Source organism: Diadema antillarum, unplaced genomic scaffold, assembly GCF_040938485.1.
Source record: "Diadema antillarum isolate AM-2024a unplaced genomic scaffold, OU_Dant_1.0 seq00001013_RagTag, whole genome shotgun sequence".
NCBI lineage: Eukaryota > Metazoa > Echinodermata > Echinoidea > Diadematoida > Diadematidae > Diadema > Diadema antillarum.
In genome coordinates, this window is record NW_027271849.1 from 271,210 (window position 1) to 298,994 (window position 27,785).

At 38.8% G+C, this 27,785-nt stretch overlaps 2 protein-coding genes across 2 annotated transcripts; one reads left to right on the forward strand and one right to left on the reverse strand.

The window, feature by feature from the left end:
- Positions 1-4,212: 4,212 nt before the first annotated feature.
- LOC139742676 (tubulin polymerization-promoting protein family member 2-like) lies at positions 4,213-6,823 on the reverse strand. The gene is made up of 3 exons (XM_071653206.1): positions 6,622-6,823; positions 5,264-5,414; positions 4,213-4,502 (listed from the first exon to the last, which is right to left on the reverse strand). The coding sequence occupies exons 1-3, from the start codon at positions 6,786-6,788 to the stop codon at positions 4,308-4,310; spliced, it is 513 nt and encodes a 170-aa protein (XP_071509307.1). The 5' UTR covers positions 6,789-6,823; the 3' UTR covers positions 4,213-4,307.
- Positions 6,824-17,307: 10,484 nt separating this feature from the next.
- Positions 17,308-24,361, forward strand: LOC139742672 (ankyrin repeat and KH domain-containing protein mask-1-like). The gene is made up of 6 exons (XM_071653203.1): positions 17,308-17,323; positions 18,651-18,706; positions 19,596-19,653; positions 20,494-20,711; positions 21,946-22,152; positions 23,515-24,361. The coding sequence occupies exons 1-6, from the start codon at positions 17,308-17,310 to the stop codon at positions 23,656-23,658; spliced, it is 699 nt and encodes a 232-aa protein (XP_071509304.1). The 3' UTR covers positions 23,659-24,361.
- The last annotated feature ends 3,424 nt before the right edge of the window (positions 24,362-27,785 follow it).

Below are 27,785 nucleotides of genomic sequence, written 5' to 3' on the forward strand. Positions count from 1 at the left end.
AGGTATGCAAAAAAACAGAGTAAAATAAAGCGATCCTATTTAAAGGTGAATCCCCCCTTTATTATGATTGCTTTGTTTTGGATATCTCAGCCATTTCAAAACCAATTTTCATCAAATAAACTTTGAATTCCTCTTGGAAATTTTATGTTCTCTTTAATAATTCATAAGAGGTTTCTCACTGCTCTCTCACACACACACACACACACACACACACACACACACACACACACACACATAGAAACATGAAGCCCGATCTCAACAAGAAATATACCATCCCTTTAAGGGTAAATGTAGATACATCTCTAAATGTAGATACAGCGTAGGCCTACTTTCAAGTACAAACGATAATTCGCAATAACACCGACGAGCAATTCCACGATTTAAGTATAGTTCTGGGATACCACAATTCTAGCAGTATAGGCCTAACTTATTCACAAGATGATGAAAAAAATATACGAAATTAGGAATCCTGTTACAAAAAAAAAAAAATAGCACTGTTGATCTACTCTCTAGCAGACGCACTGTGAGGGGCACCATTTCTTAACCGGAAGGAAAAGATTTAATGAAAATGTAGCTCTCTAGTAGACTACAGTCTCTCCGATATTGTAATGCCACAGGTTAATTTGCGATTTTTTCTTCGAAATATAACAAATGTCATACACGTGTATCTGCCTATAATGTTTGTGTTTGTGTGTGTGTGTGTTGCTATATATATATATATATATATATATATATATATATATATATATATATACATATACATATATATATGCATATACATATATATACATTGTATATATATATATCGTTTATGTGTGTGTGTGTGTGTGTGTGTGTGTGTGTGTGTGTGTGCATGCCTGCGTGCGTGCATGTGCAAATGCACGTGCATGCGCTAGAGATGATTTTTTTTAGCAGGGCCGTAATGGCATAGGGTCCAACTGTTTACGTGACGATAACTCACAAAAACTCACAACTCGCAATAAAGTACACAGTATGCCTTTTATGATATTTCCTCTTTTATTACACTCAATGATAAAAATGATAAGACGATGATAAGGTTTTCAGTATAAATCTATGTAAATTGTAGATACTTGGATGTTGAGTAGGCCTAACTGTCACTTCACACATCAACATAATAACTCAGCAAAATATTTAAAAACTAATACATGTAAAGCTTTTAAACATCGAGGAAGTACTCCATTCAGAAAGACGTACATAGAATGATTAAACTGTTCAATGCTCAGAAGATGTGACATCCTGCCATTCTGAGACACTTTACTCGATTTCTATGTATTAAGTAAGGACACTTATACCTAAAAATCCCTAGTCATGACAGTGCATGCAAATACACGTTTTTAACCTTTAAGGTTTGACTATTATGTTTTTTAGAATACACTTGGACCTAGCATATTAAGCGTTAAAGCCCTTGAGTATAACTCCACTGCATTTTCCTCACCAAGGGTTGTCAGTCGCGTAAGCAAAAGTCTAAACACTAAAGGTGGATTGGCAAAGTTGTCAAGCAGTTGTTTGGGGTTTTTTTAAATCGTGATATGCATGTTAATGAACTAGTCTGGCCCAAGAGCATGTTTGGTTATTCGGGGATAACAAATGGTAAGCATTCAATATAATGTATCTACGAATATATTTCGACTCTTCAATACCGACAGTGTTGCATAAAAATATACCAGTATAATCTTTCTTAGCATATATCATATTATAGTACTCCATGCCTTCAACTGTAATAGACAAAGTTCTCTTCATATAGAAATGCATAAGAATGTCAATGAGAGAAGTAAAAGAAATCATGCATGCTTTCACAATCTTGTGTACACGTACTATTGTATTGTTTGTTTGTTTTTAAGAGAACGATTACTAACAGTGAAACATCAGCCTCTTCTTAATGAATAATTAATATGTTTTTTGTTCCATTAGCTATAGAGTTCATGGAAATCACGACTCTGTTTGTACTAACATGCAAGGTTTTGTATATACACACAACCAATATCACATGCAACATACAAAACTGATCCTACAAAAGTTTTGTTTATTGCTCAATTATACTTTCAGATTACATTTGTATTGCAAATTGAAATTTGACGTCTATATACTGATTTATATCACTATGATCTCAGTTAGCATTGTGTGTGTGTATTTTTATGTTCTTCCGCGAAAGGCAAGTTAATGTATCTATTCAATTCATTTGCGAGACTATTACTTACAGGACTTTACTAGACACCTATCATCACTTTAATGCCAAAATAACGATAGCTAATAATAAGTCAGATGAAAGGAACTAGAAAGTTGTCAACTTGTTAACAGCGGTATATTCTGATATTTTCATTGAAAAGTGCTATAATTATCTATTGTGCCTTTTGTCTTTGAGGTAAACCGCAATTTATTTGCAGTATAGTTGTTGTATCGCCACATTGGCAGTTTTAAATAATGCTGACATTTTTTTTTCAAAACAGCTTGTTTCTCTATAATGCTTTCTCGCCTCTTCATTTCTGCAAGATTCTAGTCGTAATTATCTAGCCTCTCCATATTATTTTCCTTTGCATATCCTAAGAATATATTTTTCTGTTGTACAGTATAATGGGTTTCATCAACAGCACGTCAGATCAAATTACTAACTTTTTTTTTTTCAGAAGAACTGAATGAAGTTGATATCGCCGCATTGTTTTTTTTAATAGGCGCTTTCATTTAGTTGCCTAGTAGACTTGTTCTCTGTGACACCAGTATAAATCATTCATTAAAATGTTAGATATAGTTCCTATTCTGTATTTATCGCGATCTGTCAGTTTCAGGGTCAACTAAAAACGACTCGCTTCCACCCCTCTCCTTCAGCCAAAAAGAAAAAAAAAAGAAGGAAAAAGATGTACATGTATTGATGATGTCATCACTCACCACACATCTTGGATTATCCCTTGTACTCCGTACATGAGTCTGCGTTGTATGTGTTTGCATTGTGTTTGTCTTTGTGTCTATACGCATGTGCATTTCATGTGAATTTGACGTAATGACATTAAATCAGCACAGTTACATCATTCACAATCATTTTCATCTATATTATGTACCACGCCCATACAGGCATGGCCGTGTTATTCCCTAATCCATCAAACAGGGTATATACACGGGTTTCTATGCAGTGGGAACGATATGGGAAACAATACTCCGCCACTGTATCCACATTTATACCTAAAGCAATATTAAACAGCTATTCAAACAAGTCACTCGGACACAACTGGAAACCTAAATGTCCACCCACACTCAAATCACGCATAAAAGTCGGAGAAAGTTTCTCACCTACTCTGCACTTTCTAAAACCTAAAATGGACACAAACAAAAGCCACATCACCTTGCTTTCGAAAAAGACAAACATTATACACGTCCGTAAGAAGTTTGCAACGTAAAGACCTAGCCATATTATACGAATTTATCGCAAAATTGCCACCACAATGTATTTGGAATTGAGTTCATCCACCAAACAAAGACTTGTATATCAATGTGCCATGAACGAAAAGCTAATTTCTTAACTTACCGATATTTACTATAACAGGTACAAAATTGCTATAAGTTTTAAAATATATTCAAACCCAGTGTTATTATCATTGACATGAGAGTCAGTTAACAAGCAATTCAGCAATAAGGTTGTAATGTGGAATGCAAATAGGAATAGAGGCAAAAATTTGGTTGACTGTAATAATGGCGGTGATGGTGATACAGTTTAATCCTGCTTATTGTTCTTGATCTCCTTCTTTGGTTCCACACATGTGACCCCTTCGAGTGCACGAGGCGAAACCCATTCAAATCTGAAATATATAGGCCCATACACCACCACCCCACCCCACTAAGCACCAGCCTTACTCAGATCGCATGACCAACACAAATGGCTACCTACTAATTATACAATAAATGAAAATAACTGAAACGAAATGAATGCAATACGTCTCGGTCAAACTGTGGAAACGAAGGTAAATTCTGCTCTCAACGTTGTTTCTCCCCTCGGATGCGGTTAGAAGTGTACGGAAAAAAAGCCGTAAATAATCAATCAACCTATTTTACCTTTCGACATGATCTGTCATGCGAAACATCCCAATTGTATTTTGAATGAATCAGATTCCACGACCTGACTTAATCATGATGTGATTTACTGAGTAAATTGTATAGCTGGTATTATTTCACTCCTTTCCGATGCAATGCGGCCTTATAGGCCTCACAGTGATCCGTTTCGAAGGCAAGGCCCAGAGGCAAGGCACAATTACATGCCACTAATTTTGTTTGTATCCCTGCAGCTAAGAGGAGGGAAATTACTTTTTTTCGTATGTCCCTTCTCCCTTGTAGCCGCCGACGTAGCCAGCCGCAGCTTTGGCATCGAAGTCCTTCCTTCCCTCCAGACCCTTGCCTTTGCCCGACTCATCGAAGCGCTCCTTGTGAGAACCAGTGTATTTCGAGGTGTCTGTCAGACGATCGACTCCTCCCGCCTTCACAGCCTTGGTGGCGCCCTACAGAGGCACCGTTGTCATAGGGGAGAGGGAGGTGTTGGAAAAGAAAAGAAAAAAAAAATGATTAAATCGGCCCCATCTGACAGATGAAATAAAGCTCTGACAATTTCGACCGCAAGGGTGAACTCAACGCGTTATTAATCTGCAACATGTCCCTTGTGTATTCTTCACGCCTAAAATGCAACAACGTCTTATTTGCTAAGAACATAGTTTCCTTTATGACATTATTTAAGATGCAACTATATAGTAACTTTTATAAATATATCCTAAAGCAAATGCCCACTCGCAAAGTAATGAATAATCAAACATGAGATAAAAGGTAGTAGGTAGTTTATAAATCGATGAGTATTCTCACGCACGTGACCTCGTGGTCATGTGACTTGAACAAATCATGGGAGTACCAGCAGGATACTGGTGTTCGAACATGCGCAGACTTTGTGTCACTTTTTAGTTATCACTCAATTTCAATTGCAGCTGTATTAACTAAATTTTGGTTGCAGTCCTCTTCTTCACTACTAGTACTATTATTTCCCTGTTGTTATTCAAAACAATGTTTTTAGATTTGAAGTAGGTCTAAATATCAAATTCTCCCATAACTTTCTAACTGCCATTGGAACATAATCTGCACTTCAAGTCAGTTTCATTGTTAGGTAGTGAGTTCTGAAAGATTTAACAGAGCAGCCAGCGAAAATTTGTATTTTCAAATATACCCCTTTTCGTTAACTTAACGTAGTGAGGAGTGGGTTCACGTGTTCACTTACCGTAGCTCCAGGTCCTTTTCCAGCGCAGATCTTCTCGATGAGTTTACCCACGTCATCTTTGCTTCCATATTTCTTCTCTGCACACAATGCCAGTGCAGTCTTGAATTGCTTGAAGTTAATCTTTCGTTCGGTTTTTGCCTTGACCTCTGGCCTAAAAGTCATCAGAGAAAAAAGGAAAGATACAAGAGGCTCAGTTCGGTGAATATTCAATTCATTTAAATTAAATTAAATCAAATTAAAGTTCAGTTCAATTCAATTCAAATCAATTTAATTCAATTCATTTATTCTTCCAACAAAACATAACACATGAAAAATGCAACAAAAAAAATAAAGCAGGCGAGAAAACAGCAAACCAACTTATCAACATCATTTGATATTCTTTTTATTTCTCAAAATACATTGTAGGCTACTAAACTGTTTACTGTCCAATAGGGCACCTCGACCAAACCTTACAGCAGTAATAAAATATATGCTATACATCGACATTTACTTTGCATGCAGTCTGCGTACCAAAAATCTCCCAGAAAAATTCGTTCGGTAATTAAAGGGGCATTCCAGACGATTTTCATAATTTCACATCATGTAGTACATAAATCAACGGCTCCATGTATAGATTTGTAGAATTTATTGTGGTCCTTGAGCAGAGAAACAATACTCTGAAAATCTTAAACAAATTACACTGAATAGTGTTGATGACATAGGAGCCTCACATATGTTAGAAATGTAGCATTGTAATTCCATTACAATACCACTAACCTTCCTTAACAAATTCACCTGTGTAGAATATATGGCATGCCATCTTGTGTCGTTCTGCTTCCTTGAGCCCCAACTCATGCATTTTTATGGTGAGGCTGCCATGTCATCATCCTTGTTCATTGCAATTTGTTGTAAATTTTGAAAACATTCTTATTCCTCAACCCAATCACTACAAATTCTGAAACTCTGTACTCGGTAAAGCTAATTCATAGTTGTTCAAATGTAAAAGTCTGAAAATCATCCTGAGGTCTCCTTTAAGGTGACTAGCAGAAGAGTGTTATGCGACACATCGATTGTGACAGTGAAAGGCACATGTCGCGAAAGTCAACCACCTATCGTGTAATTTGCATGTTCGTTATCTTTTTCTAAATGAGTAAAGTAAAACGATAATATCTATGTATTTGTATTTACATTTCTTTTGCACTTTAATCCCGAAATACAAACAAGCATCAAACAAACAGAATAATCATTCAATGTTCCTTTCTGATTGTTCATCACAAAGCGGCAATGGTAACAGGGATTAATCCATAAGACATAATGTACAACACATTTCTTATATAGAGAGGAAGGAAATATTAAGAGGTTTAACCGCATAGTCCTACCTGCTAAATATAATGTCGGTATCTGTGGACGTGAATTTCTTGTCATACAGTTTGAGGTCCCGGAACAGTTTGCCGAATTTGGCGTTGTCCATCAGCGCGTCCCCGTCTTTCCCGGCGCCGAAAGCGCAAAAGGACTTGAAGACGGCTTGCAGATCGGCGTCGCTCATTGTGCTTGATTAGCTCTCAAGACGGTCGGTTTTTGTCAGGCGCTGATACCGGCATATGGGGATGGAAGACATACGAAACCAAACGAACATTAAAAAAGTTAATTTTCATAAAGTGTAAATGAGAAAAACAGAGACGCGTGAGTGGAAATGTTGATATATAATATGATATAATATATAATATAATATATAATATATAATATATAATATACAATATATAATATATAATATATAATATATAATTTATAATTTATGATATATGATAGATAATAGATAATATATATTATAAAACATCCTGAATACGGACGTATTCAAATTAACGCACGAATGAATGCATACACGAATGAATGAACAGATTAATAGATGAATTAATAAATGAATAAATGCGTATGAATAATTCAATCAATTTGTAAACATATAGGCCTATACATAAACAACATACAAACATTATGCAAGTATGCACAGATACACAAAACATATAGGCCTACAGGCATACACACATACATACTCTGACATACTGACATGAAGAAGAAAATATCAATAAAGGCTTAATTTTTCACTGAAAAAAAAATGAATTGAGGAGAGACTGACATGATATTATATTTGCACTTTTAAGATAATGTGTACTTTCATAAAAAATTTGATGCATAGGTTAAAAAAAATGAGCGCAATCAAAAAAAAATGCGTAACACAGTATAAAATGAGTGCATTATTTAAGATTGTTTAGAATACTTTAGATAATTATATGCCGATGATTTGATATAATTTAGACTAAAGTGTAGTTTGGGGGAGCATACTTATAATGAGCGAGTAAGTTCTATCATTACTTTAAACATACAGCTCCAATCTTGACTCTGTATGATTCAATCTGTCAAACATTAATATGAGGAGGAATTTGGCGTGGATGGAGTGTGGAGTTCAATGTCCGAAGCTTGTTTTCACATCCTTAATTAGACAACATCATAACAATGACTTTATGATAGATGAGGTCGATGTTTGATTCTGTGCAAAATTGTGCATTTTGAAGAGCATTGAGCAATCGATGGACGGGCCGGGATGCCCTGTTTTTTTTATAGCCATTGATGATTTAAGACAGTCACTGTTTGCCACTTTGGCATTCAAGAAGAAGAAGAAAAAGAAAAAGAAGAAGAAAAGACACGCGTTATGAAAATGTAACGTGCAATATGATCAGAACAACCTCACACAATAGACTGCTTTTTGAAATGCTGGTCTTTTTACTCTAGCGAATACAAGTGATTTTAGGGCCCGCATAGAAATATACGTGTGAAGAAAAAAACAAACAAACAAACAAGCAAACAGACAAACAAACAAAAAATAAACAAAATTAAAGTAAGCCTCCGGTAAGCATTTCGGCATATAGATAATTTTCATTTGTGCTACCTTTTTCCTTCCCGCTTCTATATTCCAGTCTTCCCTCGCTACTCTCCTCCATATTTAGGGATGCATCATGCATTTTGCGCTCTTCCATAAGGTATACACGCACTACCTGCTATAAATACAGAGTTTATGTTCTTTCGAAATGTTGATGGATCACTAGCGTTTATCATAAAACAAAAGGCCCCCAAATTGCACGTACTGCGTGTTGTATTGATCACCCCTGGATACCCGTTGCCAGGCAGCCGCTGGTGCTATCACTCACAACACACATGCAGCACAGAGATTATCTTACAGACCAGCGAAAGACGCATTCCACGATATCGACGCATGCGATGAGTGGGAGTGGCTTTTTGGTTTTTTTTTTCATACTTTTGAACATAATCCTTTTTTAAGGAATGGGGACAAGAATTTTTATATAATTGGTGACAGACATTTCAGTAATATTCGTTTTCTCCCCCTCGGCACTCTTGTCCTCATCTTTGATCCATTTTACGTCAAAGTACTTAAGTTCCTAAACAAAGATAATTCACCTTAACTTGATTTTTTTTTTCAGTGACCCTAGCTACAAATTTGAAGACTAATGAAAGACACAAACAACTTAAAAATCACAGTGGTGTTCTACATTGCATTTGAGAGAGTTTATTCCTTCCCTGTATTAACCCTTTGAAGGCTAGCCCTGACTTTACTCGGGCAGGTGTCTATGATTATGGGAAATGTGTGTTAAAAGCAAAATCAGCTCGTCCTCAGTGGGTTAATAGTTCATTGCTCATACATGACGTTATCAATGGTGTCGAACAAAAGGGCTCGTTTAGTCTATGCACGTACAACTGAAGACAAGATCAAATCAAACGGGGGGGGGGGGGGGAGGTGGGGACCAGTGAGTGGCAGTCCTGACAGTCCCTACCCCACCTGTAAATTTATAGAGCATGCCATTAGATGAGGACAAATGCTATACTTATACTACAATTAGACATGCAACAATCCGTTCCATTAAAAGCGAAATGTGACTGCAAAACATGCGTAAGTTAAGGCATTGTAAGGAGTGACCTGACCTCCATTACTGGCAAATTTCATGCATATAATCATGACGTTTGTTTGGAAGTCCCGCATCGTCTGGAAATAATCATCTCAATAGGAAGCATGATCTCATCTTTACAGGAACTACCCATTCCAAGATGATAAAATGAAATTCAAAACCTATACCATCACTTCTCACCCCGGCGAACCAAGGCTATCATATTACCAAATCGTCATATCTATATGTTAGGGGATTCTGGCGATAATGAAAGAGGTTGGTAACTTCTCATTCTCATATAGGCCTACCTTATGTATGTCGGTTTATGAAAAAAAGCCCACGAAGTATGCAGACTGTTTACAGAGTAGTTTTATGCATCAAGCGACATATTATTTAAAAAAATGAAGGATATCATATAGCTCCTAAAGTATTACTCTATAAACACGTTTTTTTTTAATGATTACTGAAAACAGAATGGATTGGATGAGTGAGAGAGGGATAGAGATAGAGCAGACGGTGTAGAGATTTAAAAAAATGGTTTACTCGAAAATAATGCGCCATTTCAATAATCAACAGGGGCAAGAGTTGATTATAGAAACTGACAAAATCGAGAAATTTGTATGTACAATTAGTATACGCATGTGATAGTGTTTTACATCCCCCTTTTTCAGTGTTCTTCTATCTCATGTTTTTTCCCCTTAGCCCGAGGAATCCTACTCTAATAGTAACTGATCTTCAAATGTCATGATAGTAATCTTTGATAACGCATTATGTTTATTATGCGTGTACATGTGCGAATGTAGCAGATGACATTTTGCTGCAGGTGTATTGTACACGGGTGTGTGTACACAATGAGGTCAAAGTCATGCTATCAATGCATTTGCTGTTAGCAGAGCCCAGAGTGTATACAGTAATCTTCCCTTATGGTTTGCTCGGGAGAAAACGTGCGAAACTCATTTTCGCCTTCGATCGTTAAAACTATTAGGATCTAAGATCTGCACGCATTCACCGGCACCGGGCCTCACCCTTTAATCTTCAACGTGGGCGTATCACGTGACATCTCATAATGCACTTGGAACAGTTGACATCTTTCGTGGCGTCTGTTACAGACACACCATTAGCCTACTGAGCTTGGTATACATGAACACATCATTCATGCGGAAAGATATGCAGGTCAGTCAGCATAAGATCAATGGTCATACGAAATTTTCATTGCTTTCTTGATCGGTTTGCAATATTTTAGACGCTGTATAAATCAGAAAACGGCAGACCTTGCCAAGTTAACACTGCATTTTGGCGAGCGTATCCAAATGTATCTTACTGTCACCTTTTTTTATTCCGTGTTCAAGTTTACTGCCATAGGGGGAGTGTTGTCAAACAAACAGAAGCAGCAGTTTCTTCAAAATTTGGTAAAAATGTAAGACGAGAATGGAATATCAAAGTGCATGCAGGTTTGATTATTAGTAACAATTACATGGAATAATGCCGTGGCCTCAAATCTTACTTATATTGGTCTGGGCATGATCTGCTGTAAATTCATTTTTTTTTTCATCCGTGATTCCGCATCCCCCCTCCCCTCTTTTGACAGAGTCATCTTTGCACAGTAATGAATCATTAATTAAATTCCAATTTACACAATGTGAAGGACACACTGTATACCTGAAATCACATCCAGTATAAGGATCTATGTGAACCATCAGATTCTGTATAAGCCTATATATGGCAAAATTATGGAGGCCCAGATTTGAAAGCAATGCGATTGTGGCGTGACCGCATTCGTAACCATCCAGGGCCTATATCACTAAGTTAACTGGGAAACCATTTATAACCTACGAATTGTGATTCCCTCACTTCACTTTTATTTACTGCAGTCTGAATAACAAGACCTCGAACGTTGAGTGATTTTTCACCAATTTGAAGTGTCTCCATGACAAGTAAAGCATCAGGATATATCTGCTCTGTCTCAGCACTGTGGATCGAGTAGGACAATGCATCAATTCACTGAGACTCCCCCCCCCCCATATTTTGACCGTCTCCTGTAAATCGTCCGCACCACCCGAACAGTAAGCCATTCATGTCCGTTGATCCGTATCTATTCGACATAATTAAAGTTCTGCCCAAGATGGTGCGATGAATGATAATGAATGGATAATATGGCACCATGTACGTATTTTTTTCTGCAACGGCAGCTAATGCCGAAATACAGTATATACTGTACTTGCCCAACGTGCATGTTCTGTTTTACAATCATATACATTAATGCCAACTCTGATCACCAATAACACTGACATTCTGCGGTGCATGATTACTCGGTATCTGCGGCAGGTATACAATTTGATTCATACATCCCCGTCACAGAGAGTAAAAATCATAAAAGGGTTAATCGAGCGTAACTGGTTGGATTATACACCACTGTAGTGAATTAAGAGCTATCACGACATCAGCTTTTATGAATAGACGGTGCTGCCGATGCATCTCGCCGTATAAGATTGTTTAATCGATGTGTATCTGGTATAGAGCCTATCATATACCTAGCAGAGCGAGTATGAAGATAGCGAAAAGCTATAGGGAACCAGTTTGGATTTTCAACGTATGCCTTCTCCAATCTACCGGCAGCGGCGACATAACATGTGAACTGATCACTTTACATTCGTGCAATATGGCAAATGACATGTTGGCAGAAATACCCATTTGCTCTTCATTATAATATGCCACTCGTACGTCATAATCATAAGTCTTTTGTTGTTGTTGTTGTTGTTGTTCTTCTTCTTCTTCTTCTTCGGCGTGTAGTAGGCCCTATGGGCCATTCTCAGATTAAGTGTTCAATTCCCTGTGAGTAAAACCGAAAAATCAACCACAAAGTAATACATTCAAAGATGTGTTTTCGGTAACTTCAAAACCGGTCAAATATGAAACAAAAAGTGGAACATTCGAAATGATGGCCATTCATTGAGTAAAAATGAATTGAAATAGAGCATCATATATGATTTTTGATCACCAATCAGATACGTTACCGCAAATTTACATGTTGCAATGGACTCCTAACTTTGAATTAAATTTATTGTTTTGATCCAATTTCTGTTCAGGAAAAGACATCTGTCCCCCCTAAAGATATTGGGGGTTTTCAAGAGGTAAAGATGTTGTCATCCCTTGCTAATTGGTAGAAATTATTTCTGCGTGGTAGGTTAAAACATGTTTTTTGCTGAAATGAAATATAACCTTAAGATTCACTTTGTGTTTTTAGCAAATTTCGCTTACAAATAAAGTTTCAAATCCCACAAATCATGCAAAGGGAACGATCCGATCTGGAATTTCCACAGGAAACATATCTGAATTGCTTTCCTGGGGAAATACCTATTGAAAAACATCGAATCGTCTTTGGTAACGTATCTGGTAAAATATAAGTAATAATTTTAGCTGTGTATGAATTAATAAATATCACCTGTTTAATTATCTACCTCATGAATTGATGTAAAAATGAATGATGTAAGCCCAAATTAACCATTTTAAACATTGTACGTAATATTCAAACTATGAAATGTAGTGGAAAAGAGCCCCAAATGTGAAAGCTGAGTTCTTCACTCACAGAATATTCTCATCTTACGTCTGAATGTATTTATCCATCTGACTATAAATATTCATTAAGTTTTGATGGATAACGCAAACAAGGTTTAAAAAATATATTTTTGCAGGCACTTAGAAGGAAGTAGGTACAGTCTTTATGAACTCGATATGCTAAAACAGTTGTTTGACCTATGGTAACGTATCTGGCTCATCCCTTTTAATGAAAATGAATAAATAATTGTTCAACTTATCAATGAATTTTGAGTAGTTCTTCATATGATGAAAAACACTAGAATAAATATGCAACAAAACACTGAAACTTTTCTCGGAAGCGTTTCATAAACTACTTTTTACTCTTTCAAAGTTTGGTAACGTATCTGGCGTACCGTAAATGAATCTGTCGGTGAAGTTACAGAGCCATTTCTACTGAATATTCTTCATTTGAACATGACTTTAATTTTTTCTGGAAGCGTCATTCTATGCAGAATTGTTTTATGAACACTTTGTTTTACATAACATTATTTGTCACCGTGAGTGCCCTGAATTATACGTAACGTATCTGCTAAATCTGAAAAGCAAAAAACTGATATGCTGAATCTTAGCTTCGTCTTGTAAAATAAACGTTCAAAGTTGTTGCATAGAATATGAAAGTGGCTGGGTTTTATAGAATAGAACTTTGGAGTTTATGAGCACACAACGATTTGTTTGTAAAAACATTTACAATTTCTTTTCAGCATTTTGATTATGTGGTAACGTATCTGTAGGAAAACTTGGCATTAAGTTGTGAGACACTGACGCAGAAAGAAAAATCATGTGGAAGTGTTGCTCTTTTTCACCTCTCTGTCCTTTTGATGTTTAGAATACAATCCTGAGGTCCAACAAAACGAAGCATGTAATGTGTAGGGATGAATTTTGACCAGATTTGATCCCCAGAAAGCACAAGACCAATGAGCAAAATTCGGTCACGTATCTGGGGTAACGTATCTGTGGTAACGTATATGGTCGATCATATTATTGTGAGAGCGATATCTACCAAATATTTCTCACTTGTACTAAACTTTAATGTTGAATCGATGCGTCATTCCGAGGAGTAATGTATAATATACAATTTGTCTGACATTGCAATATCTGTCGCAGTGGGTGGCGTGAAAAGTATGTAACGTATCTGTCCAAATAAAAGTGTAGAAAACCGATATTTCAAACATTGTACCGTATTCTTAATAAAGAGCTGTTGCACAAAAACTCTAAGTACTTGCAATGTATGAAGTATATCCTCAGGGTTTCATATACACAGGGTCATTGCATAGTCTTGTTATTTTCGCAATGCTGTAACACTAAAGAAACTGGTAACGTATCTGGCGGTGAACTTGGCGACAGGTTTCAAAAGGCTATAAAAAAGGAGTCAATAAAATTTTTTGAACTTTTTGAGTATTGTGATTAGCACATATGACATGCTCATCGTCCATGAAAAGTATATTTGGAAAGTGTGTTTGTGGACGGAGAGGAGCAATAAAACATAATTCTGAAATAGCCGGCGACACTGCGTTTTGGGGGTCTTAACGAAGTTTAACAGCTAAATTTTATACAAAAAGGCAGACAACCGCATTTGATCGTGTTTATTTTCAACAAATAAAGTCCTCGTGATATATTATAAACATTTAAATAGTATCTAATAGGTTTCAGGGAACCGCAAACTGTCATGGAATGTGGGCGACACCAAAATTCCGTATTTGAACGCTTTTACTGAGAATGGGCCCTATAACACCCAGAGAAGTATACTGTACGTATCTCAACACCACATAAGAAATACGTATATACCCACTCAATCCTCTCCACTCCAACATTTCAAACGATGCGTACACAAAAAGGTTGCCAGAGGTAACGGTAGAGTAATGTTTACCTCCGAAACCGAATATAGTCACAGAGAATCACTCGAAATACGAGTATCAAAGGTCAACAACATTTTCATGATAAGCAATCCTAAGACGTCGTAGAGTAACTTTTGTCTTTAGATACATGCATGCTGTAACATTCTGTCAGTAAAGCACGTCTCACTGATTCTATTGAAGATGCTTGTTATACAGCTCTAGACAAAATTATCGATTGACCTAGCAAGGTTACAGTACACCAGGCCGCGCGGAGTGAAACAGATGTTAACGTGATGATCAGCTGCACTATCACAGTGCAACATCATTCGCTTTCGAAAGCATGGTACACAACATACATTTGGTTCCCATACATTTAGATGCATACACTACATACATTTAAATGCATACACTACATGCATTTAGATGCTATGCTGTAGCAGACTCTGAAAGGGTGGAATAGGGATTAGTACATCCTGTAATCCTGATAGCAGACTCTGAAAGTGTGGTGTAGGCTTTGAAATCATATCACTTGCATTGCTCTGCGCACGCATGTAAACTCCAAAAAAAGAGCGCCTAACAGCCACCGAATTTATACCATATTCTCACGGTCGGCATATGCTGTGCGACATATATTTACTTAAAGGATGTCAATAACGAGCTGTCGTTGCATTCCGTTTATAATAAAAAATTCACTTATCAGGCTTATAAATTACTATTATACCCAGCTGTATATACGCATTATTTATTACAGTGACGTAGATGTACATCGTCTACTTGTATTCTACTTACCAGACGACAACCAAAGCTATCGGCGATATGTCAGTCTACGGGCAGTAGGTGCAGGTGGGCAGGGCTGGTTTGGGATGAAGTGGAGAGACCCGTATCGATGCTAGAAGTGGCAGGCTTGCATCAACCTCTATTATATTTAGAGGAATATCAGGTGCAGCTTCCACAATGAGATCGTTGATGAACCACACAAAGCCACCGGTGCATCCGACAACAGAATGGTGTTTAATTTGCCTGATTGCCCTCGAGCGCCTTTTACTCGACTGGCTTCGATATGACGTACTTCTATTGGACGGTCCCTGGAGACAGACACGCCCTTCGTTCGTATAATAACTCACAAAGAGTTTGTATCTACGGATCTACGGGTATGTCGACGTGCCTCCGACAATACGGTAGACGGATATGGCGGAGATATGAGGTCAATATCAAAATATATTATGCTGATTAGAGACCTTTATTGGAAGCTTCCTCGTCCCTGTTATGGCAACGCCGTGCATAGCAACGCAACGTTCTGCGTTTGGTTGTAGATATTGAGCGTGTCACGTTTTAGGTCACCGACAGAAGCAAATACACCGTTCAGAAATCAAGGGGTGTTTCTATATTGGAAACTAGTCTATGATCCTAGGCTGTATTCTTATGAACGACTGCAAGGCAGCGACTGAAATCGTGTTATGCTCTATGATTTTGTTTATAAAACTGCACGTCAATCAAGATCTTTCAGGACGTGTTTTAACAGTGTAAGCTATCCTATATATTCAACGCTCTTGTATAAAACGAAAAGTAAGTGCACTTATATTGTTGGGTAAAAAGGTCCTATATAGCAATCAAGGCGATAGTAAACTTGGACTTTCTCGTCAAAGTGCACTGGTCAAACCGCCTTGTCATTTCTGAGATAACATTAAATTCTGTTGCACATTCCGTTGTTGTCTTTTCCCCCATAGTATTATTTTTCCGAGAACAATCTATTCAGACACGCGAATGTATAAAGGATGGAACAGGATTCGTCCAAGACTAAAAAGCAATCGATGAAAAATGATACTCCATGTCAAAACACACAAAAAGGTAAATTCACATTACAACGCAAATACAACATTGCACACGTTAACTCATTCCAAACAAGCTTTGTCCGCCTTTTGAGTGTAAAGACCGTGGAAAGTTATCACTGGTTATTGTGGATATATATGTGTGTGGTTTTTTTTCCTCATCTTATTCTCTCTTGACCAAACGTTATGGTAACTCACATTGGCTGCCTGTATCATCACTCTGCAGGAGAAGTAACTTTGGGGAAATTTCTGTCGACTTCCCTTCGTTGCCAACATTAAAGTGTAAAGACAGAAAGCACATAAGATTCGAGAGAATGTACTATATACCCTTTATGAGCTGTTACAGTAGTTAAGGACAGTTCTTCACAGCCAGTTAGAAGAATAGGCCCCATTTTTTCTCTCTTTCTCTTCTTCCTTTAAAACAACAACAACAACAACAACAACAGTTAGAAGAATGCAGCTTTTATATCGAACCGAGGGGGTATCAGTTGTGATCATGCCTTTGTTCAAAACATTCAAAAGACAATTCAACAAATCAGACTTCTCAATGTAATTTTTTTAATCAAAATAATAGCATGTCCGTTTATTGTATATTACGTCCTACGTTTCATAAATCTGTCGAGGATCTCTATTCTTACAAATGCCCTTTTGGGATCACTTTTCTGTAAATAAGCCACAAAAGGATCGTGTGCTTTAAAGGACAAATGGCAGAAATAGGTCGTCAATGACAATTTGGTTCTATTTTGTAGCTCTTCGCTTGCCTCATTTCGATAGCACTGCTCTATTCATTAAGATGGAGAACTCCAATGACAGTAAACGCGGTTTGTTAGCTTTCTGTGCGAGCAAATATGTGCCTTGAGGAGAGTGAGTACAACTGTTGTGTGGTGAGTTACTTACTACCTTGAAGAAGAACAGATTACAGTCACAGCTGAAGGGTAATTGAGTACCCATTCGGTTGATAAGTGTGACATGTTTGAACAATTTAAGATCTTTGGCATGCAGTAAATTGGGACGCGGGAGTGACATATCCCCCTAAAAAAATAAAACAAAGCAAAACAAACGAAAATGTCCAAGACAATATTTAGAGAATCCCTTCACCACTGAGCAATGTGTAAGAGTACCGAACGACCTCCTCTCCCCACCCCTCTCTCTCCCCTCCCTCTCTCCGTCTCTCTCTCTCTCTCTCTTTCTCTCCCTAACCCTTATTCCACGAGCATCATGTTGGACCCTCTTGTTTTTCTTCATTGTAATGTTTTTTGTTATCGGTTGCCAAACAGTCAAGCGTTGTGCTTATTATTGGCAATCGTTACAAACATGTTACTCATGTAATTATACTACAGATGTATTGCATAATTGATGAAAATGATGAAAATTGTGTAAAGTATACTACCGGTATTTTGTATACTTTGTTAATGAAATTGCAGAAAGTTGATGTATTTGAAAAAAAATGGCATACAGAGAATAAATAAATCAAATCAAATCAAAGCAATATAAGTTTCGCATTTTCTGCCCGAGTAATAATTAACTATTAGAAAGGTAGGGCCTATATACCTTCAATTTCAAGGTCAAGACATTTTTATCCAGTAGAAGGGTTTGTACTATATAGTATGGCCTATACTTCCTGCCCTCACCCCACAAAAAAGGTAAAAAAGTATAAAAAATAATCATTTCCTCCAAGCTTTCATTCAAACTCAGTTTATGTACGCACTTTCTGCTCTCGCAATCAATGAGCGCATCACAGCCCGAATCAAGACTTTTAAGTTCATTTCGTTAGGCCCTATACCACATCGATATAGCGTTCATATTAAAACTAGCAATATCTGTTATACATAGACCCTACCACATTCATTTTTCCAAATATGTAAATACTAACGAAGTAGACATGTATATGCGCCCGTAGTCTTTTCTTCTTCTATTTCAAAGTCTTGGATACACACATTCAGCATGAATGATTATCTAGTAATTAGGCACCTAAATTACTAGTTTCTACAGCTAACAATGTTTTACATGTATTTTGTTAGAGCATATATGAAATATAAAACTCAAATCTTTATCTCCCCCCCCAACAAAAAAAAAGAAGAAAAAACAAGAAAAATGTGTCTGTGTGATAAAACGGACCTATACATATGAAAGTTTTTAGTAGTCTTTTGATCATTTCATATGATACTTAACTTTTTTCTTCTTCTATTAGGTGCCTACTTTTCGAAAGACGCGGTAATTGCTCGCTGCGTGGATGCGATCAAGAAGGTGAGTCTCACCTCCCCGATGATGCGATCATGGATGCGATCCTGTATCGGTACCAGGTATTTCAGATTGGTTCGAGGCACCTAGTACAATTACCTGCTAGTAATGCTGTCGCCATAAGCCAGGCCGCCGCCGGGGGCGAGCCAGTAACGTCGGTCGTCGGTAGCGCGTAAAGCGGAAAGCGGAAAGCGGTAAGCAATGCAATGATTGGTAAATTTAGTTTAACTTCTGAACTTTTATTTCTCTTTTCTCGGAGTTCATGCATAAAGTGATGTTGCACTTTCATTGTATGCGATTGTTACTATGACTGTTGTTTTTTCAGGATGAGCTGCCAGCGAGTTGGGACGGAAAATGTAATTGATAGTCCCACACAATGAAATCCATGTATGTCATTTCTTTCAAAACACACGACTCAGACGACTGACTCGGTGTACACCGGTATATGACAGTCAGTCATGGGAGGTAGGAGGTAACCTTCTATATGTTGTACTTGAGTAGGGAAGGAAGACTAGTAGTACTATTCTACTAGTATATATATGGTTACAAATTAAGCTGGCTAAAAACAGGAAATCATTGAAAACAAAACCTCATTTTCCTGAAAAAAACTTTGTGTCTTTTGGCTTTGCCATACGTGTAATTTCTTCATCTTTTCTTCTTAATTATTCATCATCATCGTCATCATCATCATCTTCTTCTCCTTCTTCCTCTTTTTCTTCCTCTTCTTCTGCTTCTTCTTCTTCTGTTTATTCTGCCTTCTTTAGTCCTGAAGATGACTTGTGTACATGTGCAGTATGTGTTCATAATTTATATAAGGATAAGTTGTTAGGTAGGGCAGTGTGGTGTAATTAGTAAGAATCCTAGTCTCATGCTCATAATTTACTCCTTCTGACAGATATGCCGATGGAAAGCTTCCACCGTGGGTAGAAGTACAGCCTTGTGGTGTAACCGCTGTTAGGTTATAATAATAATAAGGTCTTACTTACCCAGGGTAGCCTCTTCAGTGTTGCCACTGCTCTACCAGAGGGCCCTGCTATTATTATTACCCTAGCGTTGCCAGGCAGGTACCCATTTATACCCCTGGGTCGAGAGGGACATTGTGGGTAAAAACATCTTGTCCAAGGATGTAAGCACTGGGCGGGATTTGAACTCACGGTCTTCCGTTCGGGAGTCGGGAGTCTTATCCACCATGCCACAGCGCCCCCTTTTTCCATTCCATTGCTGAACAGTGCGGGGAAGATACACATCGTATCAATTATCTGGTGAGTCTATATTTTTGTATCTACCAAGCTGGACGACAATGGTAACAGTTATTACTGGGGTCAAGGGCAAATACCCCCTGGGCAATTACCCCAGATCCTTCCCCTTTTAATACCCTAACCCTATTAAAATCCTAACTCAAACTCTAATCCTGAACCTAATCCTAACCCTAATCTTTACTCTAACCTTTTCACTAACCAGTATTTAGCAGGGAGGAGGGGGTAGTTGCCCTGATACGATTGACCATCAGTCTGATTCAGTACCCAGTATTGTGGTATGGATGTCTCTAAAGTCAATATTATGATGATGATGATGTGTTTTCATTTTTGTCGATGATGTTGCCACAAACACAAATCTAAATATATTAAAGAATGTCCAGAAAGCTATTTAGATTTCTTGGGTGCTTTTTTGTTTGTTTGTTTGTTTGTTTATATGTATGTACGTTTGTTTGTTTGTTTTTGTTCTTGTTCAGTAAAGTCGGCTCGTTCCATTTCTTCCCTACCATCCTCGTATTTCTTGCTCTTTCTTTGTAGACACCGGACAAAAGATGACAACTCATGACCATGGCGATCACCATGGCTGCTGTGCACATCTCTCCCCAACGCCATCCGTCACCCAGACCCTGGATGAGATGGACTGGGAGAGGGGCCTCTGGTCTGCTGCCCTCACTGGCGACCTGACCAGGGTCAAACGCTTGATCTCTGATGGGTGTGACGTCAACAGTCTTGACAAGTCTGGATACACAGCTCTGGTAGGTTGGAATTCTAGTTCACATACCTCTATGTACTGTACAACTAGAAGTTTTTGTATGCATTTTAATAATTATGCGAATTTCACAAAAGCCAAGATTTGTGACCTTAGAATGCACATGTAGGTTTTTGTGTACACTATAATTCATTGGATGTCAGCGGCAATTCGCATAAACTTTCACGCAGTGAAAATGGCAATTGCCATGGCTCCAATTTGTGAAAAATTTTATGCCATGAATATTTCTTCTGGTAGAGTAACTTACTAAAAAGCAGGAAGCTACGTATGACCTTTCACCTTCAGAATGAAGGTGATCATGGGACTGGTTTGTTTGTGTGTGTGTGTGTGTGTGTGTGTGTGTGTGTGTGTGTGTGTGTGTGACATCTCATGTGAAGCTGTTGTGGTTCTGTGGCTTCGACAATGGACTGTTGATCTGGGCTCCATGGTTCACGTCCCCTGGCTGCAGTGGTAGTGCCCCCAGTCAGGGCGTGTTTATATCCTCATTGCCCACTCCTTTAGAGGGGACTTAAAACCATTGGTCCCATGATTACCTGCTTACAAGAATGCTGCCCGTGCAGCCACATAAAACATATCGTAATACAAAAAACAACAACAACAAAGAAACAAAGAAACGCGTAATATATATATATCGTCGCTGGGGTGACAAGACCTTGTATCTGCAATTTTGGTGAAAATGACTTTTTTGGATTAATGGTCAGATAATCAGTTAAACGATGTCCTGTCCAAATCCTAGATGTCTTACCCAAAAAATGAAGCCACCACGACATGTCAAAGGAATGTCTATCCCATTGGATACAGTGCATTGGCTACCATGTTTTTTTGCTCTCCTGAACATTTGACATTTTGTAGATACGAGGTTTTGTCGCCCCACCAGCGATATATATGTATATAATCCAGTTAAAAACCAGTCTGCCCTGGTGCAGTATGTATCCACTCCTGCACTTAAGAATGTGAGCTAGTAGGTGCTGATTTTGGTCAGTAGAAAGTATTTGTTACCACAGAATTACACCTATTCCATAAGCACATCCAGTTCTGTAAACTTGATGCTGAGAGGAAATGCTTTTATGACTTTGTTTGTACCTAGTATGTTTGTTTATATTTGTTCGTTTTGCAGAACATTCACTGCAAAAAAAAAAAAAAGTGTGTGAAATGAAGAACCTTTGCAACCTAAAGTCAGACATAAAACTGTTGTGACATTTACACTGCTCTCTGTCCAGCATTATGCCTGTCGCAACGGCCATGGTGACATCGCTGCAACCCTTCTCCAGCTGGGAGCTAATCCAAATATCCAGACGCGGTCAGGAGGGGCCACCCCTCTCCACAGAGCAGCCTACGGGGGCCACGGCGACATTGTGACATCACTCCTGCGGAGCAAGGCAGACTGCACCCTGAGGGATGGTGATGGAAAGACAGCCCTACATAAGGTGATCTGAAGGCAGTGATGCAGAGTTGTTTAACCCATTGAGGACGAGTCCCGAGTCTACTCGGGCAAGCATTTATGTGAAATGCGTGTTGTAGCAAAATCAGCCCGTCCTCAACAGGTTAAAGGGATGGTATAGGATTGGTGAAGATGAGGATTGGGCTTTTAACTTTTTGCGAGATACCAAGAAACCACTTATGAAATGGTACAGAGCATACCATTCTAAGAGGAATTCAACATTTATTTGATGAGAATCAGTTTTGGAATGGCTGAGACGTCAAAAAACAAAGTAAAACAAGGCTCACGTATTGTAAGGAGGGTTCCACCTTTTATTAAGATTGCTCTGTTTTGGCTATCTCAGCCATTTCAAAACCAGTTTTCATCAACTTAATGTGGAATTCTTCTTAGAATTACATGTTCTAACACATTTCATAAGAGGTTTCTCAGTATCTCACTAAATATGTTAGAAACCTGAAGTTTGGTCTCAAACCAAAACTATACGATTCCATTAAGCTGACTGTAGTCAATGGATATAACAGCAGACAAACAGAACAGTAGAGGTGTCATCAAAATCAGACATATACTTCAAAATTTACGGAGTTTTGAAGTTTCATCTTTTCAATGAATGATACTAGTCAGAAAGGCTCGTGTGTATAAGATGAGACCAAGACTGCATGGCATCACAAGCATCCTATTGCCATATGTGCCAATCACAAATTACTAAATTTCGTATTTTTCTCCTCAAAATCATTTAGAAAAAATATTGCGTCCTTTGCAGCAGAGTTTTGGTGTGTTTCGATAGCATCGCAGTAATGACTTTCAGAGGGTTGTAATTACTAATGTATCGTCTAAGGTAAAGACATTTTGTGCTCTGGTTAACGCCAAATAGTCATGAGTAGATAACATCTTCACCTCAGCTAATTTGCATATGTAATTGTGACTGTTATCACAATTCAGTGAAAATATATGAAAATTGAAAATTCCACAATTCTCTATTTTTTGTCCACTTTCGCTAAAACTGACATTCTGTTCCTCTGATTTTTACTCAAATTGTAAAATTCAATTTTAACATGGTATTGAATTGAACTCAACAGTCTCACGATGTGGAAAAGTGGGTCTATGTTTCTAAGATATTGCCTGGTACGTGCCACTTAAATGAGGTTTGCCCTGGTTCAGATTTGCACAAAATATTATTTTACCATTGTTTAATTTGTTTTTCATTGTAAAAAAAAAAAAAAAACATTTTTGTACGATATAAAAAATGAAATATTGCATGCTTTATTTCATGGATTGCATCGTTCATTTCTACTTTTGCCACCATTGGTCACTTGCATTTTATATCTCTTTGTCTCCCTTTCATTTGAAGGCTGCTGAAAAGGGTAGTGTGGAAATCTGCGAACTTCTGATCCATGCAAGTCCTGACCTGCTGACAGTTGAGGACAACAGGGGACGTCGTGCTATCGATTATGCGAAAGACAATCCTAAACTCAGCCGGATGCTGTCAAGATGACAAGAAGGAGAATGAATGAATCTTGGTGGGTCAAATCATGGAGGTACAAAGAAAGAAGGAGAAACATCTATGGGAAGTACAAAGGGTTAGTCCGTTACACTGAACTCTCGAAAGTAATCCCCCTTAATCCTACATAAGCAATCAGCCCAGCAGGGAGCGATCGTAAATTAGCTCACGATTGACTGGGCTCGGTGTCCGGTGCTGGTTTTGGGCATGCGCAGTTATTGTATTCGGCGTTTCACCTTTGACCCGACGCCGATAGCATAGTAACATGGTGTGCGCCGTTGATTGTGCGATGTGTGTGAACAGGTGGTGGAGCATTCTCGGGCCAGTCTGCTGCTTTATGTCCCACTCGTATACATCAATGATGTGTCTTCAAGAAATACTGAGTCTGAACTATTTTTTGCCAAAACATATAAATATATCAATATCTTATTAAAGGTGCATATGGTAAATACAAACAATTACTTACAACAACAGAAAATGTCTAGTCAAGCATTTCTCTAAATTTTCTATAAAAGTAACAATACATTTACATGTATGTACATGTACATGAAGGGTACAGGTACAATGTACCATGGAGGTACAAAAGACCTCCATGAATGTACACATCAATGTGCCACTCTGGGCTGAATTTTCCACATCAAATGGCAATTGATACGATTTAAAAAATTACAGCCTTTAACTGAATATCGTAGGCTCTTTCATCACTAAAGGAAAACAGCGTACTGATAAATGGTTTGAGAGTGAAATAAAGAACTTCATTGAAATGTACAAATAAAATTAAGAGCATTTCTAACACTTCTCCTATTTCTCCACAAAGAGAAATTAAGTAAGTTGTTTAGAGGTTATTGTTTTTTGATACAGACATCATTTCATCGAGCTAATTTAGCTTCATAATCAAGGGTGCTACATAAATTATTTGAGCCACTTGCCCAGTCAGGCAAGCAAATTTTGAAATAATAAAAAAACAGTGGCCAGCAAATTAATTTAACAGTATCATTACATATATATATATTGTAGCGAATCGCTTGTAGGTCGTAGAAAGGGTAGATCCCTCTGGTCCTGACACCATATGTGCAGCGAAGAACTTGTTTGGTGGTAGATGTGTGATGATAGATTGGTATCAAATTGAGGCCCTACGACGGAACTTCGATCAGGATGGCCGAGCTAGGTGTAAGTTCGTTTGGCCGCTATATACGGCCCAAGATACCAGTTAATTCGTGCTACCAATTCATTTCTACCAGTTATGTACCAGTTCTCCATCAACAGTCCAACATACTAGCTTCGCACTTTATCTACTAAATTACATCTACCAATATCTTTACCACCAGTCACCACCAAGGTCCACTCACCTGCACTCGCTCAGGATTCTTTGGTAGGAAAGATTACTCTTCCAGTCACTCCTTGGTATAACTTTCAACAGGTAGTATTTAATTCGCGAATACTTCTGCACAAACAACAGTCCAACTTGTTTCCGTAATACATGTACACAGTTCACCACACAGACCCGGTCCCATTACCTCCAAGTCCTGAACTTCCAAGTCCCGAACTTCCTGTCCCGTCCCGGCCTGCCACGTACGTTTAATACACAGATCTATGCTAGCTAGTGATCAGGAACACACTATCCTGACCAATGCCTTACTAGAACTGCTAGTACACAGCTCGAACTTCGACAGCTCGATCCAACTCAACACGTACTAGACATGCCTACCTTATCCGTCCCAACTCGACATCGATACCTAATCTATATTGCCGTATTATATTTTCACTCAATAATTGTTAGCGTAGTTAATCAATATTTCCACCACTAAAACACCAGTTTGGGAGGCGATTCTTAACCAAAACCCTACAAATTTGGTCTCAAATTACTGGTATCTATTACCTCTCTCTGAATCTTAAGTCATCTTACCCCCCTAATGCCCTTATCTTACGTAATAACCATAAAACTGACCAAAACCGTGACTTTTGGACATAGCCTATAGCAACGTTACTACCAACAACGATCAATTACACCTTAATACAATCGATAGTGAAAAATCAATACCCAGCTTATTGTATACAAGCTATACAGCGGAATTGATCGATTTCGCTACACGACCCCCCCGACCCACCAAGCTCGGTCCCCGAGCTTATACCACTTACAATCCTGAACACTTTAAACGTCAACACTTAAAACACAAACCGACCTCCATCACATTCCGACTGGTATCAACTACCAAAATACTTATACTGGTGTCCACCACCAAATCTTTTAAAACATCATCTTATGATTTATAATAGCACTCATCATTCCTTTGGAACCATTAACACTATGTACATTTAACGCTACCTCTCCAACCTTGCCTAATACCCTTGCTTCCAACATGGGCACGACCAACTCAAAATTTGAGAAGAAGAAGAAGGCTAAGGCTCCAAAACCTGCCGTTATCATAATATACCAATTGCAATGTGGATACCAATATGGTTCTACCAACTCTTCAAACAAATTCTACCAACACCTGGTATCGCTTCAATGACTTCCCTCCACTACTCCTTGGAACCAATACATCTCCATACATAAGCTTCATTGATTCCAACTTAATACCATCGTTCTTTGAAAACAATTACATTGGTAATGTCCATCAATCTTAAAAAAAACCCCGTCTAACTGTAACAACTTAATGTCCAAATTAAATTGGGCAGATTATATTTAGCGTCCATATCTGCCCTTCTCCATATACCAACAATCGCTTCCACATCTTCCTTCCGGTATCCGCTACCACTTTCACTATCTTCGCGAACAATTAACTTGGTAATACTCATCAGTCCTCAGAAACATCCAATTATAACTTATTGTCCAAACTCAATTTGGGCAAAGTATGTTTAATGTCCATATCTGCCCATGCACTTCTTTTTAAAAATTTCGCTTCCACTACTTTTCCTCCACGGTTTCGGTCACTACCTCCAAACACTCGCCACCGGTCGTCAAAAACCTCTCCGTCTTCCTGGTCCACGTTCGGCCAGGCCGCAACACCAGCGTCTCGGTAGTGCTGAAACTGGTCCTCCCTCTGCGACGTAATTCTCCCAGCCTCCTTCGGATAATCCCTCCGTCAATGTCGGATGGTGAGACCTGGACCCCGATTTCACATGTTACCGGGGCTTCTACTTCAGGTACCACGTTCTCGATCACCAATCGCCGCCTTCCGCCAGTCAGGTCGAAGACCCCGCTGCCATAGCTGTCCTCATCCAGCACCGGGGTACTGCTTCTCTCAGAGGTGACGCTCCTCACCGGGCTGACACTCCTCTCCGGGGTGACGCACCTCTCAGGTGTGCGCCGGGACGGGGTTGAAGTAGAGGGGTGTAGAGAGGATCTACTCCTGGGTCTGCTTTCCGTCGACGGCGGCTTCTTATTCTTAATTAGCGCATAAACTGGGGTTTTCAAATGTACCCGCCCTGGAGCTACATCAGTGGCGTGAGTTCCGTAGTGGCGTTTTACTTCTCGCTCGTGCAGCGTCTGGAAAGCACAGCGATCACACTTAAATTTAGGGGTGTGCACGTCGAATTCGTGTCGTTGCATCGAGCTTCTACTGGAAAAGGACCGCCGGCACACCTTACAATGGTAGACTTCTCCCCTGTCTGACTTCTGTATGCCCGAAGTACAGGACGGGTAGTTTTCCCGTCTATGGACTTGAGCGCATGGCTTCCGTAGACCCGCAAACTTTCACCATTGTTTTTGCAGAAAATGCACCAAGACACTGAGCTGCTGAGTGGTCCATCACTTCCATCTCGTCCTCGTAGAGCGGTGATGTCTGGTAGAATCTCCTCGTTGCTCAGCCAACGGCTACCAGTTGACAGACACCAAGTAGCATCGCCGTCCCTCCGTAAGGCCGGATACTGGTATCTCGTCCCTAGGTCCTGGGATCCACCCTTTTTCGTCACTGTCGCTTCCCATTCGTCTAACCCCAGGTAGCTATTGAACGGGCCTCGCACCTGTTCAAAATCAAAGAACTGGTTGCCCGTCTCTTGGTCCACGGTCTTCCTCTTCTTCCTCCCCGTTGATACCAGCTTACTCAGCCCGAAATAATCGTTGAAGGGACTGTACAAATCCCCCTCTTTGGAAGATGCCATGGCGTCGCCTGCACTGC